The sequence below is a fragment of the Lasiodiplodia theobromae genome (assembly GCF_012971845.1).
Source record: "Lasiodiplodia theobromae strain AM2As chromosome Unknown scaffold_22, whole genome shotgun sequence".
In the NCBI taxonomy this organism is placed as follows: Eukaryota; Fungi; Ascomycota; class Dothideomycetes; order Botryosphaeriales; family Botryosphaeriaceae; genus Lasiodiplodia; species Lasiodiplodia theobromae.
In genome coordinates this window covers 208,450-227,814 of record NW_023336428.1, presented here as the reverse complement: position 1 = coordinate 227,814, position 19,365 = coordinate 208,450, and the positions used below count along the sequence as shown (strand labels likewise).

The window sequence follows — 19,365 nt, the reverse complement described above, 5'->3', positions numbered from 1 at the left end:
ATGTTTGACAATCTTCCTCTAGCGTCCTGGAATTGATTCTTTCAGAAAGGCTTCGCGAAAATGTGGAATGGACAGGTAAGCAGGCTCTGATGACTATTATATTAGACATCTAAGTTTACTACTCTAATCTCTCAAGCGCTTTCGCTTTGCAAAAGCTCTCAGTACGCCGATTGCAATGCAACAAAAAGATTTATCCGCCCATGTGAATCTAATGCTCGTAAACTCGTACCGTCTTTAGATCTTTGTACATCGAAGTTACCTCCTCTTACAATTAGGACAATCCAAACCATTACCATTAGCTAATCACACAGTCACTTTCGGCTGCTGAGGCTGAGGCTGAAGCTGCGGCTGCGTCCCACACCTGCAATCCGGGCAATTATGAACAGGAACACCACATCTACAATCGGGGCAGCCGTGCTTGGTGCCCGCAGCACTCTTCTCTTCCTTCTTCTTGGCCGCCGTGGCATTCTTCATGCGCTCCTGCAGGCCGGCGCGGTACTTGCTGCCCGTCTTGCGCAGGTAGAAGACGCCGGCGACGCAGGCGAGGACGAGGAAGGCGAGGCCGGTGTAGCACCAGCCGTAGCCCATGGCTTGGATGAGCGGGTGGATGACGGCGGCGGCGATGGCGGCACCGATATTGCGCAGAAGACCGGCGAGGGCGACCATGCGCGCGGCGTGCGGAGGCGACGACTCGGTGAGGTAGGAGGTGCTGGTGACGAGGACCCAGGACATGCCGAAAGCGGCTGGTTGGCACACGAATGTTAAAACAGGTTCCAGTTGGAGCGAAGGAGGGGGTATTGAACTTACCGACAGCAGAAGCAAACAGGACGGCAGCCGGGTGCACGTGCTCCTGGCAGAGCCAGCCAAACATGATAAGCCCCATGGCAGTCGCGACGTATCCGATGATCTGCAGGAAGATGCGGCTCTCTGGGGGGACCTTGCCGTCCGGGCTGGCCTTGACGGCGCGCGCGCGCCACATGTCTGATACCTTGCCACCAGCAAGGGAGCCAACGAACAGGAAGATACCTATAATTCGGTTAGGGATACGTTGTGGTCTTATCTATGGAAGGTGGGAAATAGACTTACCAGGGCAAAGGTAGGCGTAACCAGCCTCAGCCTCAGACCAGCCATAGCCATCAACCCACAGGCGCGTGAAATCGACGAGGATGGCATAGAGTCCGGCAAAGAGCAGTGCGGTGCTGGTGATAATGATAAGGTTGGGAGGGTACACGAGCAGTGCCCAGAAGACACGCACACGCGAGGGTTGCGACGGGACCTTGCCGTCTTCGTTCTTCTGCCGGAAGGGTTGGACTTTCAGGAGGCCATAGCGGCACTGGCTTTCGCCATTACCAACCAGTGTCCTCAGAGTCTCGGGAAGCCAGAGTTGGATGGCAACGTAGATGGGAAAACAGGCGATGGCTATGAGTGTTGTGGTTAGAATGGAGCGTATAGAAAGGATAGATAGATTGCAGACGTACCGAGAAATCCGAAAGCCCACCTCCAGCGAGAGGGAGCAGCGAACTGTCCGCCGATGAGCGGACCAAGAATGGGACCCATATGCGGGCCAAGCAAAAAGATGGACATGGCCGAGGCCCGGTTCTTCGGTTCGGTGATGTCAGCAACGGTTCCGGCGCCGACGGAGGCTACAGCGCTTGAGCCAAGAGCCTGAAGGATCCGGAGAATGAAAAGGGCGGCGATGTTTGCCGGGACAGCAGCAAGCAAGATGTTGGAGGCGATGAAGATGGCCAATGAAACGGTATAGACTGGCCGTCGGCCCCAGTGGTCAGCAGCAGCGGCCCAGAAAAGTGGCTGCAGGTGGTCAGTCTAGATGTCTGCACTAAGCAAAAAAGCAGCGACTTACGGTGATGGCGAAGACGACCATGTACAGAGTAACAGATGCATTGATGCCTGTTGTTGAGGTGTGGAAGAGCTCTTCGAAAAGCGGAAGTGATGGGAGGTAGATGGCGCCGCAAAGTGGACCAAGGAAGCCTGCGGCGGTGACGAGGCCAAGAATCAAGCGGCGGGTAGCGGGCGAGAAGGCAGAATAGGGCGGAGTGAGGGTGGAAGTGGGGGAATTGACAGTTGTCGAAGGACCGGCTGGCTTCTTCTCGGCGTTGTCCATTTTGGCCGTCAGTAGAGGGGAGGCCTGAACGAGTGGTGCGATGAGAGGGTTGAGCGGAGGGCGCATCGTCAGTTCATATTAGAAGTCGCATTTGGCGTTGGGTTGGTAGTATAAGGGCTCGACCGGGATGCGCTGATAATAGGCGCAAACAGCAGCGGTCAGCGGCGTAGCCAAAAATACCCGGTAGAAACATGTTGTGCTGCGCCCGGGTCAGCACAGCCGGCCGAGCCCCGAGTGAGAATAGCAGAGAGAACGCAGGATTGCGGTGCTGCAAGGCCAGCTGGGCGTCGGGACGAGAAGGTAGGATCGCAGCAGCCACAGCCCTTGGCACCCGAGTCAGCGGCAGCCCCGCGCTCCGCCCCAAGCGAATGGTACCAAATCAGGAAGGAAGCCCCAGCACTACTCACCGCCCCACTCGCAGGGGGGGCCCCTGCCCAGAGGTAGGCTACCGCAAGGGCCCGCGATCTTCACGCACTATCTTCACGCAATCTCATCCTAATCTTTAGGTTCACTTTACCCGCGACAGATAGAGCACACGGAGCGCATGTGGCGCATTGCCGTCATTGAGTTACTTCGCTTGCACCGAGTTGAATTACGTCTACAGGTCTACCGAAACGCCGGAAAATGCTACAGCCTGCCATTACTCCCTCTAACTTGCGCATATCTACGCGAACATTTACGCGAGCTCTGCTAAAACGGCGGATCCGGACAATCACCTCTCCTCGAAAAAGAGCCGAAGGAGCATGGGACTCAGTGGGCCCGCCTGTGCCAATGTCAGCGATACGTCTGAAGGAAGCGCCCAGCCACAGTCAGCACGTTGTTGCATACTTACCGGAGTCATGCGTTTCCGCCATGTGGGATCCAGCCGCCAAGTCAGCCGCTCCACCAGCACCGCCACTGTCAGCCGCGCCTCCAACATCGCGAACTTCTGGCCAAGACATGCTCGCTTGCCGCCGTGGAATGCGATGAAGCCGCACTTGCGGTTCGCCGTCCGGAACGTCGTGTTGATCTCCTCCATGGTCGCGCCCCACCGCTCCGGCTTGAACTCGTCTGCGTCCTCGCCCCAGAACGCCTTGTCGTGCCCGGTTGAGTACCCGTTGTATCCAACGTACGCACCGGCTGGCAGCGCGATGTTTCCGCCTAAGACCGTGGGTGCTGTGGTGCAACGGTTGATGAGCTGTGAGATGGGAGGGTACATGCGGAGTGTCTCATACACCACAGCCATGAGATAGGGTATGTTCAGAATAGCAGAGGCCCCACCCTCTCTGACCGCAGCTACTTCCTCTCGGATGCGCCGCTGCACCTTCTCGTGTTGGCCAAGAAGAAAGAGCAAAGACTGAAAGAGCAGCTGAGGGTTCTCGTGCCCAGCGATTAGAATGATAGAGACATTGTGCCGGAACTGTTGCTCGGTAAGCAGCTCGGACTTGTAGGCTTGCACCAGGTGGCAACCAGCAGATGCATTGGCCATCTTCTCGTCGTGAGCATGTTGGTGGCTTTCTAAGACCTTGGTGCAGAGTTGGCTGGCGAACTCATCAACCAGCTGACGTGCCCGCTGCCGGCTCGGGATGGGGAAGCGGTCGAGGAAAGGAAAGTTCAAGAATAGAGGCTTGAAAATCTCCCGTTTCACCGTCATCTGCATCTGATGCATGGGCGCCTGAGGGCTCTCGAGAGTCTGCCGAAATCGTCAGCGAGATAATTTTACGAGGTTGCAGTGAGGCTTACTCCGAAATGGGTTCCCAAGAGGCTTTGTGCAACGTTCTCCAGAGATAGCCTCTGCAGAAGCGGGAGCACAAGCACGCCAGCCCTAGCAGACTTCTTTTGCTGCTCAGCGAAGAGGCTGGCCAGCAGATTCGCATTCCGGACCACCGGCTCAGTGTCGAAGTCTCGCTGCAGGCCAGGAGCAACCACGGATCGATACAGCCGCCAGTCAGCGCCATGGGCCGAAATGACGTTGTCGCCAGTGTAATCGGCGATCACGCTGTACGGGATCTTTTTTTGGTTGCCACTTTTGGCGTACAGATCCTCGTTCTTGAACACTTCCTGGAGCAGTTCGGGCCGCTGCACCAAGACGTTCCAGCGCGAAGCGAAGAAGATGTTGACGGCGCCGTACTTCTTCAAGGGCTCCTCGAGATACTCGCGATACAGCGTCTCTTGGTCGCAGTCGCGGAACAGCGGAAGAAGAGTGTACCAGAAAGGAATGGTCGGGATATTTTTGGGAAAGTTGCGGGGAGGCAAGAGGAAGGTGACGGCTGCCAGGACGGCCAGGCCGGCCGGCACAACGAAACAGACAAACAGGGAAGTGGATAGCATGTTGCTGGTGGGATGGTGGATGCGAAGACGCAAGAAGGCGGTAGACCATCGAAAGCCTGATATGTCCGACGGCTTCGGGCCAAGCGGACGGGGATCAGGGATTCAAGCATTGTTGCCCAGACACGCAAGCGGCGCAGTGACTCAACCACAGGCGGGCTGAGAAGATAGCGCAACGCTCGCGGGTGTAACCATCGCACCCGTGAGTTACCTGACGTGTGGTCGCCCGATCGAGACGCGGATTAGCTGATTGTGGGGAACAGAGCTGACACGGCTGTGCTGGAATAGACGTTGCAATGGTATGCGGCGTTGCGTGCGGGCTCGCGGTTGGTTGGTGTGACTGCGCCATTGCCGCCAAGGCTGCGAGGCTGCTCCTTCTAGGCCTCCGGTATTTTTGGGGCCCCAACGAGAAGGCACGTATTGCCCACTACTGCACATCCAATCGACGGCTCTCAGCCCAGCCCGGCGAACTTAGCCACCACGTCGTCGGTTCCCGGCGCCCTGACTCGTGCCAATCTGTGTATTCCCCGACCCGCATAAGCGCATCCATCCCTGTCCTCGGAGGACGCGACCAAGGCCTTGGCAGTCGTCTCCTGGCCGATACCCCAGAGCACGCATCTGTCGGCTGAACAAACAGCCCTTGTGCTCTTTTTTTGACACCGTGGCTGACCCGACTTTTGCGATTCTCACTTTGCTCAGCTGTGGCTGCCAGCCTCCCTCAGTGATCCAAGACACAGCCGCGAGATTGCTCCGCCAAGTTCTCTGCAACCGTGACAGCAGATAGCAAACGACTGCCTCATAAAAGATCAGCATTGGGCCCTCCGATTCAGTCAACATCCACCTTTCCATTTCATCGTCTCCTCAAAGCATACCTCACTTTTCTTAATACTACAAATCACCTCTCTGTCAAGCAAGCAGTAACCTTGTCTCTCTCACTTTACCTTTAAGGGTTTAGCCGATACCCCGCTTTCCATACATTATAATGTCTTCTCTCAACAGCGGCTCCTCCATATACCACGGTGTCCAGGGCTTCTACTGGCGCCGTCCCGACTTCTCTTTGGTCTCGACGCACGGCACAAATGCCGCCAACTTGGAGTCTGCCTGGTCACAATTGCGGCACCAGCTTTCGTCGATACAGCCGCGCCAAAATATTGCTCTTTCCTCCGAAAAACACATCAAGTCCACCGACATCTCCTTGAGCCTGGCATCCGAAAGTTCGACATACTGCGTCCGAGAACTTCATAATTCGGCACGGCCGGACAGCATTCTGGGTTTGGTTTGCACCAAAAGCGCCGGTCCTACCTCCGAAGAATCCTCCATGGATCTAGTGTCTTGGGCCGAGTTGTTCGTGCTCTGCGAAACTCGTCTCCTGCCGCCGACAAGCCGCTCGTCTGCAACGCCAGACCAGGATGATGCTCAGCTTGCTTCGCGCATCGCCGAGATATTCGACCAGTACCTCCGCAACGTTGTTCCGCACGACAAGTGGAATGTGGGTCGCAGCTACTTCGAGGCCCGCGTGCTGGACTTTGTTAGCCGCCGCCTGCCCGTCCGATTCTGTCTTCCGGCTTTCCCCTGCAAGTCACCAAGCGCAGAGAAGACGTGCGGTACCGACCCGGACCGCGCTGAGTATCTGGCTCTGAAGACACTTGACGAGTTCGCACGTCGCGTGGGCGATGTCTACAGCCCCGGCGCCATTGTGCTTATCGTCAGTGACGGACACGTCTTCTCAGACCTGCGTAAGTCTATTGCTACTGTCCTCACATGATGTTGCTAACATTTGACAGTGGAGGTCAAGGATGATCAAGTGGACATTTATGGAGAGTCCCTGAAACAGATGTATTATCGCATGAAGTCCAGCAATCAGTGCAACGGCAACATCCAGTTCACCTCCTTGACTGAGATCTTCTTCGGAAACGACGAAGTCACGGGCCTTTTCCAGGAGAAGTGGGTCGAGAAGGACGAGCTGACGCACCCGATCGACTCGGAGCGCTCCGAGAATGCAGAGCTCTGCCGCAAGTTGATGATGGCTCTCGGCCAGAACGACAAGACCATCCTACGCAGCCTGATCAGCAGCCAAGACCCCTCTACCCTCGGTCTGTACCGCGGTCTGTCGCGGTTCATGCTAGACGACTTGGCACAGAGCCGTGCTTTCGCCGGCCTGAGCATGTCTAAGAGGAAGAAGATCTCGTCCAGCGTCGCTTCCGAGATGATTGTGCGCAACTGCGCGTACTCGAACCTCGTTGAGCTACTCTTCCCGTCCCACGTGCGCCTTTCCATCCATGCGTAAGTAGCCCACAGCCCCGCTTTTTGTCAACACGCACTAACGTGACACGTCTGACAGCCATGACAACTCGGGCCCCAAGTTTGCCATCCGCCTGCTCAAGGCCATCGCGGTCGAGGACCTCGAGACGCGCAACGCACAGAAGTCTCTCGACAACTACCACACGCCGACGCCGTGGCACAACTGCCTGGCATACGTCGAGGGCGAGAGCACGCCGTATCTCATCAAGGCGCGGGCCGCGCACGACGCCATGGCCAAGGGCTACCTCCAGGGCGCATGGACCGAGTCTGACAACGGCGGCTGCTTCGCCTTGAAGCCGGTGCGCCCGCAGCCCTTGGCCATCCAGATCCCGCAGTCGCCCGTTGCCGCCATGGCTGCTCAGGACGAGGTTGTCGTCAGCGCAATCGAGAAGCCCCAGCCGCTATTTGTGCAGGAGTACCCTATGCTGCAGAGGATGCTTCCGCTTGTGTATTTGCCCATGAGATGGGCGGTGGAGTACGTTGCTTGGGTTGGTGGCTCTTGGAGGTTCTGGGCCTCTGCATGATTCGGTGTCGGAGATTTTGTCTTCTTGAATTTGTTTTGTCTTCATTTTAGCATAGCAAGCATAGGCGTTGGGAGAAGTCCTTATCCACCTTAGTAAATTTCTATTGTCTCGACAGAGATAGACAATTCCATGAGCATGATAAAATTCATTTTCTCAGGAGTAATTTCTCTGAGCCAAACTTCTTATTTTACGGGAAATTTCATTATACACATCAGGTTGTGGTATTGGGTTTCGATAGGGGAGGGATGCGGGATTAGATCGCCGGGTAGTGATGACGCAGGCTGCGGAGGATTTGGCGGGTCACGCTTGGGACCGGTCCGGAAAACAGGCGCATAGTTTCCGAACAAGTCTACATCCTCCGGTAGTACCATGACTCTCTGAAGGAATTGCTAGCGAGCCTTGGCCATGACTTCCCGTCCCGCCTTCAACTTGGTCTCTTAGGCGGTCTCCGCGCCAAGCTTTCCGCCAACGCGAGCGTTTGAGCACGTTTTCCCTTCGGGACAAGCGTCGCCTTGACCAAGGGCCAAGAATGCAGCATGGGGCATCAGCGAGCAATGGGACCAGATAACGCCTGCCGTGACACGGGTCCTCCCTTTGCGGCGCTTCCCTCGTGCAGCGGTGAGCACATTATTTTTAGCGAGCACCTGAGATATCGAGCTGAGGAAAGCAGCGGCCGTCATAAAAACTTAGACCTAGTCCTCGCCCGCATCATTACTCGCGCCCTCCTTGCCTTCTCCTCCGACCTAGATATTCCGTGACAGGGCGCGCGCTTTCCCTCCGCTCCCGCTCCTCCGACCTTCCGTCCGCACTACACCCGTTTGCGAGGAACACGGCTCACTTCAACTCAGCCTGAGCCTCACCGGACTTTCGTCTTTTCGCCTTCGACCGTCCCTTCTACCTTCGACCCCGCCATCATGGACATGTCCGGCATGTCCTCGACGGCCAGCTCCATGGTCATGTCCATGGCATCCACGGCCACAGCCACGGCCGCCACCGCGACCAGCACCGCGAAAATGAGCATGGGCGGCATGGGCGGCGGCAGCTCGTGCAAGATCTCCGTACGTGTTCTTCCCGACCCCTTCTCAAAAAATGTACATGTAGCATTCCTGACCACGTTGATGCAGATGCTCTGGAACTGGTATACGATCGACTCGTGCTTCATCGCGCGCTCGTGGCACGTCCGCAGCTCAGGCGCCTTCGCCGGCTCCTGCATCGGCGTCATCCTGCTCGTCATCTCGCTCGAATTCCTGCGCCGCGCCCAGCGCGAGCTCGACCGCTACTTCCGCCGCGTCAACAGCACCTCGTCCCACCAGCCCTCCGCAGCAGCAGCAGCAGCCCAGCCTACCGGCGAAGAGTCCGGCAGCAGCGCCTCCAGCGGCAGGAGCGGGAAGGGCTTGACGGCCGCCGTCATGGGCCGGGGTTTGGTGGAGGGCGGCAGGATGACGACGGTGGTGGGCCCGCTGAAGTGGTGGCAGCAGCTGGTGCGGAGCGCACTGTTCATGGTGCAGTTCGCAGTCGGGTACTTTGTCATGCTGCTGGCCATGTACTACAACGGTGAGTTGTTTCTGGATTCATTTCTCTTTTTTTTTTTTTGCATTCTCCGAACTCCGCGCGCGCGTTCTTTCCCCGCCCTTGCATCCGGTTCCACGCGTTGCTGCCGGTGTGGTTACACGTCGGCGCGTGCGATGGGGCCGACCGAAAACATATTGGGTCGGGATGCGCGCTGCACTGTCTGTCCCTCGCGCCGACGAGGATGTTTTCCGCGCCTTCGGATGGGTGGTTTATTGATTCTTGTCCTCTCTCTGATGCTGACGCGCCTTTGTTTGTTTGCGCCCCTGCAGGCTACATCATCATCTGCATCTTCATTGGCGCGTTCCTTGGCGCTGCCATCTTCCAGTGGGACACGTACTACAGCGGTGCTGAGTAAGTTTTCCCCCAGTCGGATTTTCGAAGCTTTCCGGGCCAATCGATGGGGTGTGCTGACCGTCTTCTCAAACGTGCTAGAGGCCCCGAGATGCGAGATTCGTGCTGCAATTGAGCGAGCTATTCTTGGCTGGCCGAAGGGGAGGGATTGGAAGAAGGGTTTTCGTGAGGCTGCGACTTGACTAATTCGGATATTTGCAGAAGCGATGGGCATAATGCGATGCGGTAATGCTACAGATCTCAAGGCTTTAGAGACGACTGAGAGGAGGGAAGGTTTCCCGAGAGCGAAGAACATCCTACGAGAGACGAGAGAGAACAATGAAATCAACAATTTTCACTTGCGGTCATTGTCCACTCTCCTTTAATCTGTTCTGCCTGACTAATCCGTGATAATCAGCTTTCTAGCTCACGTTGTGTACACTTTAGCCTCGTCTACGTACAACACTTCAGCATCCCCGCGATCTGCTCCGTTTGGGCTTGGTAATCTTCCCTTTCCAATCTCAGCCACACGCCATCAAACCTCCGCCATTTGCTCCTCAGAGCACCTTTACCATGTCATATTAACCGTTCTATGGCCGCCACGATCGAGCTCATCTGCAGGTACTTTTTAAAATCATCCGCAACTTTAATCGTGGTAGAACCAGATGATTTCGCAGCCAATCCCCACGATGGATAGATATTGATCACATTCAGCCTGAGATGTGTATCCTTTTCAGGCGCAGTCTACCAAAGCATGTGAAAAGGGTCTCGAGTGTGACCAGGATTCCTTGTTGCATATCTTCAGGAGCAGGGGCCTTATCGATATGACGCACCCCGCAATGCAACCCTCTGGCTTGCGCCCTCGAACTTTTCTTTTACAAAACCCTAGACGGACATGTCTCCCTCATTAGGCGTCGTCGCCGCCTTCAGGGGCCAAGGCTGTCACTCACGCGACTTTGTTCACGCAACAACAGAGACAATGCAGGCCCCGCCGGCAACAATGTGGGGCGTACCCGTTTATCGCGGCAGCTAATGCAAGGATGCGTGCGGGCCACGCGAGCAAGTCACTTCGGTATTTGTACCAGCGAGAGAGGTAAATGCGCCGACGAAGGCGATGCTCCGAAGGCTGCGCGGCCCGTGTCGGCTGATATAACAGACGGCAATGGTGGTGGTGTTCGGCCCTGGCGCACATGTCGACGCGACGTTGTGATTGGGGCTTGCAGGGGCCCGGCGTCATAGGAGTTTCTTGTTGGCCGAAAGAGCGAGGAATGTAACGTCGAAGCAGCATGACTGTCGCCCAGAATGGCAGCTCCATCGCGGTGCGCTTCAAGGTGCCACATCCCATCTGACCGTCATCCGTCATCTTCGGCCCGTCGCGCGATGATGGCCCGCCTCCACATTTTCGGCCGCTGTGTCTTTTGTCCTTATCAGGCCGCGTCGCCCAAATGACTGGAGGTCTCAACACGCCTTGTTGATTCCTCGCAAGGCTGCCAGGCGTCGTGCTCAGCGGTGCAAGATGGAAGACACGTTACTTCCAAAAGCGGTATTAAGTGGCGTCGTAACTGGATAGGGGCGACCAACTGACCCGGACTCTCTGTCCACACGACGCCATGTCTTCTCTACGCCGAAGCCTGGCGTGGCCTTTCTCGCTACAACGACCTGATAAGAGTAAGTATAACAACTTCAGGCCGCCGGCCGTTTTGGTCATGTTGAAGGTACGCTGAGCTCAGGCAATCCTGCGTAACACTCGTGATAATGCGTTGGTCAACTTCCATCTCGGCAGTGGCGTATACCGCAGCCGCCGCACTATTCGCTTTGTCTATATATTGGGCTCCGGCAGACGCTTGTCCAATCTCTACCAACAACAATAACAACAGCATCAGCAGCAACTCTACAGTCACAATGGGCGGCGGAAACGGATACAGAACTGTTGCTTACTTCGTCAACTGGGTCTGTACTTCTCGAAAACATGGCAGGCTCAGCTAACATCTCTCCAGGCCATCTACGGCCGCAACTACCATCCACAGAACCTGCCGGCAGACCAGTTGACCCACGTCCTCTACTCTTTCGCCAATGTCCGTCCCGAGACTGGCGAAGTGTACACGACAGACAGCTGGGCAGACACGGAGAAGCACTACGAAGGCGACTCGTGGAACGACGTCGGCACCAACGTGTACGGCTGCATCAAGCAGCTGTACCTCCTGAAGAAGGCGAACCGCAAGCTCAAGGTGCTCCTCTCCATCGGCGGCTGGACCTACTCGTCCAACTTCCCGGGCGCCGCCGCGACGGCCGCCAACCGCGCCACCTTCGCGTCGTCGGCGGTGCAGCTGGTCAAGGACCTGGGCCTCGACGGCCTCGACATCGACTGGGAGTACCCGGCCAATGACACCGAGGCCCAGAACTGGGTGTCGCTGCTGCAGGCGACGCGCGAGGCGCTCGACGCCTACGCCGACAGCCTCGCCAGCGAGGGCTACACGCGCCCGCAGTTCCTGCTGACCATCGCCGCCCCCGCCGGCCCCACCAACTACCAGAAGCTGCGCCTGGCCGAGATGGAGCCCTACCTCGACTTCATCAACCTCATGGCCTACGACTACGCCGGCAGCTGGGACACCACCTCCGGCCACCAGGCTAACCTCTACAACAGCACCTCCAACCCCACCGCTACGCCGTTCAACACCGAGCAGGCCGTCACGTACTACACCGAGAACGGCATCCCCAGCGCCAAGCTGGTGCTCGGCATGCCGCTGTACGGCCGCGCGTTCGAGAACACGGATGGCCCGGGCACAAGCTACAGCGGCGTTGGATCTGGGAGCTGGGAGAACGGCATCTGGGACTACAAGGTGGGTACTTCTCCGCTGCCACTGTGCTATCTAAGATGAATGCTTGAGGGCTGACGGTATGGGTTCGAACTGCAAATAGGTCCTTCCTCGCGCCGGCGCAACAGAACAATATGACAGCGAGGCCGGGGCTACCTACAGCTACGATTCGTCTGCTCGCGTGATGGTGTCATATGATACGGTTGATATGGCGCTGAAGAAGGTCAGCTACGTCCAGAACAAGACCATGGGCGGTGCCATGTGGTGGGAGGCCTCTGGAGACAAGAACACCACCGAGGGAAGCATCATCGGAAACGTAAGTCTTTCTCTGTACCACTTTCCTTTCATATCAAAAGATGGACGCATGCTTACTGCGTGTTGCTTGCTACGCAGGTTTACAAGAGCTTGTCGGCCAACGGAAGCCTTGCGGACACGACCGAGAACAACCTCGCGTATCCGGACTCCAAGTACGACAACTTGAAGGCCGGCATGCCAAGCCAGTAAACATCTTTCTGTATCTTTGGCACAACATATCTGGACATAGAGTTTGTGCATAGATATAGACACATTCGTTTGGAACCATGAAGATGGAGGGACCCAACGGACGCTCACTTATCAGCATGACATTTACGACACACAGTACATAAACTTAGAATTTACATCTTCCTGTACATACTATACAGCATCAAATACAAACAATCAAGGCTTCGCCACCAATCATCAGTCGTCTGTTTCATTGCTGACAAGTTTGTCAAGGTCCGCTCGTCTGCTGTGCAACGATAGGTCTGCATTCGGCCCTTTCGGCCCGCTGCTGACACGCTTGCCTGAACGGGCAACAGGATCGGCCGGCCGGTGGTGTGGCTTGAACAACCGTGCAGAATTACAAAAAGCACATCGATTGGAGCGATTACTAATTGCTGGGAAGTCTGACAGGGCGAAGATGGGCCTACGATTCAAGCCTACAAACACAGATTGAACTAACCCGAACATCCCACCCCTCCATACAAGTGACAAAAAAAAAAGAAACAAATCCTCCTCAACATCTTCCAACAAGGGCAAAGAAGAACAGAAAAGAGCAATCAAATGTTCCGGCAACAACAGAGAAAAAGGGAAACCACGAACAAATCCCTTCCAAGGCGCTAGTGCGATCGATTCTTCTACCCCCTGAACGCCTCCCGCCGCTCACCCTTCGGCGCACGCTTCCGGCCGATCAGCGTCGGCACCGGCAGCTCGCCCACGGAATGCTCCGTGTGTGGCGTCTGCTTAGCGTCAATGTGGGCGTCTACGGCCCCCTGCTCGGCCTCGTCGGCGAGAACCGTGGGAAGCGGGAGCTCGCCGACAGAAGACTCGGTGTGCGGAGTTTGTTTGGCCTCGATGTTGGCTTCAACGATGTTTCTCTCGGCGGCCACCACCGTGGGGAGAGGAATCTCGCCGACGGAGGATTCAGTGTGCGGCGTTTGCTTGGCTTCGACGACGGCTTCGTCGGCGAGCACGGTGGGGAGGGGGATCTCGCCGACGGAAGACTCGGTATGCTCGGTCAGGATATTGGCAAGTGTCGGGGTGGGAGCGGTTATGAATTGGGCGGAGACACTGATGCTGCAAAGCATCAAGATTCCAAGAATGACGTGCATGGTGAATGGGTGGCGATTTCTGATACGCAAAAAAAGCTTCGTAAGCGGTGGTAGGAACGTATAGATGGAATGAAAAGCAGTGTTCTGATGATCTCTGGAGTGGAGGCAGCTTTGGCTCTTTAATACTCGTTTCAATCTCTCTCAAAATCATACGTCGAGATTTCTTCGCCGCAACTTTGTAGCCTTGTGCCGGGCCGCCGGGTCTTCGAACTGTTGCAAAACATGGGTGTGCCGCACTCGTGTCTGCGGACGGAGAGTTATCAGTGATGCCCGCCCCCCAAAATCCACCACTCAAAGGTATCATCGCTTGTGTATATGTTGGTTTTATATGCATACTCCCCTGTATTTGGCTTCCAGATGCACAGTTGTGGGGTCCATCTCTAATTCGGACGGAGGATGCGGTGCTGATACAAAGAACGGCAAAGTAAGCGAGCACGAAGGAAATGAAGGGATTGGAATACGAAGTTTTCGTTATTGCGGCGTGGAAGTGGAGAACCAAAAGTACGCGAGATGATGGATTTGCGGCGTAGACAGTCGAAGGTCACTGCACTAGCCGAGCAGACAACTTGCGACATCGGTAGAATTCAATTGCGATAAGTCTATGGTCAATACTTCGGGTGTGCGGTTGGAAAGCAGCCATGAAATATATGAATACTTATCTAGCGGTATTCGCGTATACGCATGTGTGATCAAACAGTTCCTTTCAGGTACTTTTGAAATACATCATTGTTAAGTTTCTCGAAGATGCGGAGAACGGTTATTACCATGCTCATCAGAGTTTCTCGCAAGGGCGATTTCGTCATAGCGAGCCGTCGCTGCCTTGTACACAGGCGTCGAAAAGGCGCTGATGGGGTGAAGTCACTTTTCATCACTCTCTCCTCTTACAGGTGCCTGATCCACCGAACGAGGACACCACAACCGCCCAGCGCCAATAAACACGTTGAATTTCCCCATGCTGATACGCGGCGATTGTGATTCTGCCAGTGGGCTCGTTGCTGACGTATAGAGCGCTGTACAAAATCGGCAGGGGCGATGCAGCCGTTAGACTGCCGAACTGGGAAAGGATGTCCGTCACCATTTCTCTTCGCTGCCTTTCGTCACGACCCTGCCTCTCTTCAATTCATTTTTCACAGCGCGGGATCGCTTCCGGTACCACTAATCTGTTATCCTTCGACATTTTAGCGCGTCTATCGGTCAGCGTTTTCTGTGCCAATATTCCACGTCTAGCACCACGCGGTCGCGCAGGAGCCTGTTGTCATTACCCAGATCTCAGAGATTGCCTCCGGTACAACAAAATGTGGCATTTGGTCGAAAACTTCGACCACAAGAGGGCATTGGCCTGGTCAGATATTGTCGGGCAGAAAGCAGTAGCCGAAAAACTCGTCGACCTCCTCACGGTGCCTAGGCTTCCGGAACCACAGCCAGTCGGGGATATGGAGCTAAATTCTCTCAGAGACAAGCAGTAGGGCTTTTACACGGGTATTCTCCCATTGGTTGAGGTGATGCTAACACTCTGTGACCGTAGCTCTTCCCGAAGCAGACTTCTCCGTCTTCCGCGCGAGCTCATTGACCAAATTACGTCTTACATCGTCAAGCCTTGGGTTAGCCTATCCGAATATCATGACTGGCTCTACGAGAACTACGGTTACGACCTAGAGGAAAGGGCAATAATAGAGCCGGATATCCTTGGAACATCCGACCTAGTTTGCCTGGCTCTTACATGTCGCTACTTCCTCGCCATTCTTCACTCTACCATCCGCCACCATCTCCTTCGGGATGCAGCAGCGCCATGGGCTGGGGCTTCGCTTTGGATGGAAGATTTCTCCCGCCGTTCTCAGTTTCCCACACCCCACAGGCCTACGGCATCTACTCCCCATGCTGCTTGGAGTGCAGTTGTAGAAGTTCTTAAGCGGCTGAACAAAGATGGTGAAAGGAGCAAAAGTAAAGTCCGCAGGATCTTCACGCGAACGATTCTAGGCAGGCGGGGATTCGAGTGTGGTCGCATAGAGGACGGCAGATACTGGAGGACTATTGTCGTTCTTCGCAACCATTTCACCCGCCAGTATGTCCGAGAAGAAGCGCTAGACCTCCTGCAGTACAGGTGCTGTCTGGGAGATATGTTGTTGGCTTGTCCATGGAACACTGTCCAGCAAGACGTGGATAACCGGTGCGACATCTCAATTGTAACTGAAGGTGAGATGAGCTTTTGGGAAGATGTCACCCACCATGCCATCAGCAAGTTCGAAGCGAAATTTTTCCCCTGCATTCCAGGTGTCGGCAAGAGGGCGCAGGTCTGACGAAGCGCCGGTATCTCGGCCAAGGACACCACTGTGGCTTTGAGCTCTGTATGACGGTGAGAAACTAGCTTCTGGGACCACAAAGGTACAGACCAGGCTTTTGGTGGCTTCATAGTTAAGTTTCAATGGTCATTCTATTGCTTTTGCTGGTCGCAGGCTCGCTTAGTAGGAGATGAAATGGTGTGTCCGAGACATGAATTTCTGTGTTCACAATGGCGGCATCTACCACCGCCGGAATAGCCGGGTGCTCCCTTCATGTCGTGCTATCACTCTACATCTACAACTTTTCGCCAACACCAAAGCGCCGGCATCAGCTCCACAGTCTGATGTCCGCATCCGCCGCCTCTCCCCAGGCCAACAACCATCCCTCAGTTCTTCCTCTTCTTCCTCCTCCCACCCCATCCCTCCCCATGAACTCCCACCCACATCTCGGCGTCCTTCCAGTCCCGCTCCTCCGGGTTCTTATTGGGCAGTGCGACAAGCTGTCCTCCGCGCCTCACAATGCACGGCTTTCCGCTGCCCCTGCACTCCTTGCAGGCCCTGCCCTCACCCTGGTCGAAGTTGGGCTTGCGCCTGGCCACGATGGCGCCGCGGAAGCAGTAGTTGGGGAATACGTCCCCCTCGACCCACCTCATGCTCCTCCGGGCGCGCTCCTGGTCGCAGATGATGTCGGCCAGGTGGTTGTCGAGGGCGCGGACGGCCGGAACCTCGGCGGGCACGAGGTCGACGACGACGTGACCGACGTCGACCTTGAGCTGCATGCGCGCCAGCAGGAAGTCACGAGCCTGCTGCAGCGTGGTGGCGAGCTGCGAGGTGGTGGCGGCGTCGGCGGCGGCGGCAGCAGCAGCGACGGCGGCGGGCACCGGCTCGAAGGTGCTGGCCAGCTGGTCGACGACCTGCTCCCTCTCGGAGTGGCGGTCGAGAAGGAACAGGCGGCCGCCAGCTGCCGCCGCGAAGTCCGGGCTGTCGAACTGGTGGTTTAGGGTGGTGAAGAGCGAGCGAACGCGCGGGATCTGTGCGGCCGCAGCCGTCTTCCTGCGCTTGACGCTGCGCAGCGAGCGCTCGTCGTCGTCGTCGTTGTCGTCTTGCACCTCGTGGTGCTGCTGCTGCCGATGGCCAGAGGCAAGCTCGTTCTCTCCCTCTCCCTCCTCCTCCTCGGCTCCACCCATCTCCTCGTCAACAATGGGCTGCTGCGCAGCCAGCTCGTCCTCTCCGCCTCCTCCCCCCAGGCGCTCGACCTGCTGCTCCAGCTCCGCCACGCGCTTCTTCAGCGCAGCCTCCCTGATGGATCCGGCGCGGAGGTTGGCCAGGTTCTCGCGGTAGCGCACGTCCGACTCGTCGGTGGCGCGGTTGAGGGCGGCGCGCAGCTCGCCGATGAGGTGGTGGTCATCGACCCAGCGGTCGCGCATGCGGAACAGCTCGTCCTGGCTCCACTCGAGCTCCTGCGTGCGCTCCGCCAGCTCCTCCTCGGCCTGCCCGGCCCGCTGCCGCTGCAGCTGCAGCTGATGGTCGTGGTGCTGGTCCGTCAGCTCGCGCAGCGCCAGGTCGCGCTGCCGGACCGCGCGCGCCAGCTCCGCGTCCTGGTCGTTGCGCTCGCGCTGCTGCTGCTCCAGGTCGTGGATGTACGTCAGCAGCCGCATGTTGTACCAGCCCTGCAGCGGCGCCATGATGGCTTGGATGCGGTCGAGCGTGGGGCCCTGCGCCGTCTGGAGGAGGTGGCTGGCCGCCGTGACGCTGCTGGAGAGGGTCGTGAGGACGTGCTCGACGAGGGGGTTGTTGTCCGGGGCGGCGCGGGCGGCGGTGGCGGCCGTGTTGCTGCTACCAGCCTGGTTGGCGTGGTTCTCGGGGACGTGCTGGTTCGTCAGGGCGGCCGGGTTGTTCTGCATGTCCTGCATGCGGTTGGCGTTGACGGGGAAGGGAAACGGGTGGGCTGGAAATGCGCGGGGGTTCGGCGGCGGAGGAGGAGAGGGCATCGAGATGTTCGGGTGGCCGTCCATGATTGCGACGGACTTGGTAGAGGTGGCTGATATGTTGTGCTATGCGTCGGCGTACTCTAAACGGCTTGCGAGGGGTTGGTTGCGACGATGTGGTGCTGCGAAAGGCAGGATCCGACGGTGCCGCAAAGAAGTCGAGGGTGCGCCGAGGGAAGAAAAGGAATGGGGGCTTGCTCAAGATCGAAGGCGATTTATGGGTGGGCTCCTATTGTCTGCAGTCGCTGGCTTGTGCCTATTGTGCAAAGTGAAAGTGAATGGATAGTAGGCAGACGCAGCGCCCATATGGTCCGTGCCCTCCATGGAGCACGGCATGCACCTTCTCGCCCATCACCGAACTGTATAGTGATTGTAGGCTTACAATAGGAGCCTTTAATCTAGATAGCAAGCTTGTGGCCCCCCTCACCACATTCGAAATCGAAGGACAGTCAGCTTCGCTGAACTTCACGAATATCCTAAAAGGACGCCCGCATGGGAAGCAGACTAGTAAGATTTTCTCGTATCACTCTTTTGCAATTGAGCGGAAGCAGTTAAAGCATTCAAAAAGTATCCTACAAGGTCCCAGGCCATAAATATCGGCTGCAGTATCGTGGAGAACTCTTCTCTATTCAACACGGTTCGAGTGTTGTCCGATGTAAGAATGCTCATTGTCAGCAATATGATCCGAGGAAAGCTGCACGTATTCTAGGGTTATCAACCTAACGCATTGTTCAATCGTCCCTATATACGCCCAAATCCTTGACCAGCCCGAACAACCTTAGCAGCTATAGGTCCATTTTTCCAGCCCCCAGCAGAGGACACTATAACCTTCGATCAATCGCCGTCCTTCCGATTACATGTCTACGAGAGACCGGAAAGCCCGGATGCTTGTATACCAGCAACGATCTGTCTCGTTTTTACTACTTTCTATGCAAACCTTGGCGCTTTACAAAGAGGTGTTAAAGATAGTATACTATAACAATTAATCAAGAAGGGGGATGTTCAAGTGTAGGTCTACCGATATATGGAGACCAAGGAGGAAAAACACTTCATTCTTTCCAGTTCTTACTTCGTCTCACGAGGTCGCAATTAATACATAATGTCAACTTTTCAATTTACACTCAGTTGTAAACTCTACAAATGGTAGCTCTTCGTTGTGATCCCACATGTAGATTAAGAAGAGCTAGAACCATTGGCAAAGAAGAAGGCTAAAGTTCTGCATGAGACGTGCGTAGCCTTGTAAACATTTGTGAGGGGCTGCTGGCGACACATAGAAACACCAAGTATATGATAAAGAGGCGCTAATAGCATTGTCACATCGAGCGCCCCCATTAATTCCTCGGGCACCATTTTTCCTTCGAATTTTACGCTGCGCTACTGTCGTGTTAGGAGATAGGCAGACCACCCGGGTTTCGCCCACTCTCTGTACGATCGCAAATAAGAAAAGCCTCGTGGATTGAGCAACAGAGGTTTCCTTCCGGTTATTGAAACTGCC

The 19,365-nt window shown here is 56.2% G+C and overlaps 7 protein-coding genes across 7 annotated transcripts; 3 read left to right on the top strand and 4 right to left on the bottom strand.

The window, feature by feature from the left end:
- Positions 1–303: 303 nt before the first annotated feature.
- LTHEOB_7350 (MFS transporter) lies at positions 304–2,122 on the bottom strand (the record flags this gene model as incomplete). Its single annotated transcript, XM_035516707.1, has 5 exons — positions 304–743; positions 808–1,026; positions 1,087–1,419; positions 1,479–1,809; positions 1,862–2,122. 5 exons carry the CDS (start codon positions 2,120–2,122, stop codon positions 304–306), a joined length of 1,584 nt encoding a protein of 527 aa, XP_035371321.1.
- A 712-nt stretch (positions 2,123–2,834) lies between these two features.
- Positions 2,835–4,432, bottom strand: LTHEOB_7349 (Cytochrome p450 family protein; the record flags this gene model as incomplete). Its single annotated transcript, XM_035516705.1, has 3 exons — positions 2,835–2,885; positions 2,955–3,794; positions 3,845–4,432. The coding sequence occupies 3 exons, from the start codon at positions 4,430–4,432 to the stop codon at positions 2,835–2,837; spliced, it is 1,479 nt and encodes a 492-aa protein (XP_035371320.1).
- A 979-nt stretch (positions 4,433–5,411) lies between these two features.
- Positions 5,412–7,254, top strand: LTHEOB_7348 (Pyoverdine dityrosine biosynthesis protein; the record flags this gene model as incomplete). Its single annotated transcript, XM_035516704.1, has 3 exons — positions 5,412–6,165; positions 6,214–6,712; positions 6,771–7,254. 3 exons carry the CDS (start codon positions 5,412–5,414, stop codon positions 7,252–7,254), a joined length of 1,737 nt encoding a protein of 578 aa, XP_035371319.1.
- A 914-nt stretch (positions 7,255–8,168) lies between these two features.
- Positions 8,169–9,181, top strand: LTHEOB_7347 (CTR copper transporter protein; the record flags this gene model as incomplete). Its single annotated transcript, XM_035516703.1, has 3 exons — positions 8,169–8,312; positions 8,379–8,808; positions 9,096–9,181. The coding sequence occupies 3 exons, from the start codon at positions 8,169–8,171 to the stop codon at positions 9,179–9,181; spliced, it is 660 nt and encodes a 219-aa protein (XP_035371318.1).
- Positions 9,182–11,058: 1,877 nt separating this feature from the next.
- LTHEOB_7346 (Chitinase) lies at positions 11,059–12,476 on the top strand (the record flags this gene model as incomplete). The annotated part of the gene is made up of 4 exons (XM_035516702.1): positions 11,059–11,106; positions 11,154–11,996; positions 12,076–12,288; positions 12,366–12,476. The coding sequence occupies 4 exons, from the start codon at positions 11,059–11,061 to the stop codon at positions 12,474–12,476; spliced, it is 1,215 nt and encodes a 404-aa protein (XP_035371317.1).
- Positions 12,477–13,129: 653 nt separating this feature from the next.
- Positions 13,130–13,603, bottom strand: LTHEOB_7345 (uncharacterized protein; the record flags this gene model as incomplete). The annotated part of the gene is made up of 1 exon (XM_035516701.1): positions 13,130–13,603. One exon carries the CDS (start codon positions 13,601–13,603, stop codon positions 13,130–13,132), a length of 474 nt encoding a protein of 157 aa, XP_035371316.1.
- A 2,665-nt stretch (positions 13,604–16,268) lies between these two features.
- LTHEOB_7344 (uncharacterized protein) lies at positions 16,269–17,897 on the bottom strand (the record flags this gene model as incomplete). The annotated part of the gene is made up of 1 exon (XM_035516700.1): positions 16,269–17,897. The coding sequence occupies one exon, from the start codon at positions 17,895–17,897 to the stop codon at positions 16,269–16,271; it is 1,629 nt and encodes a 542-aa protein (XP_035371315.1).
- Positions 17,898–19,365: the final 1,468 nt, after the last annotated feature.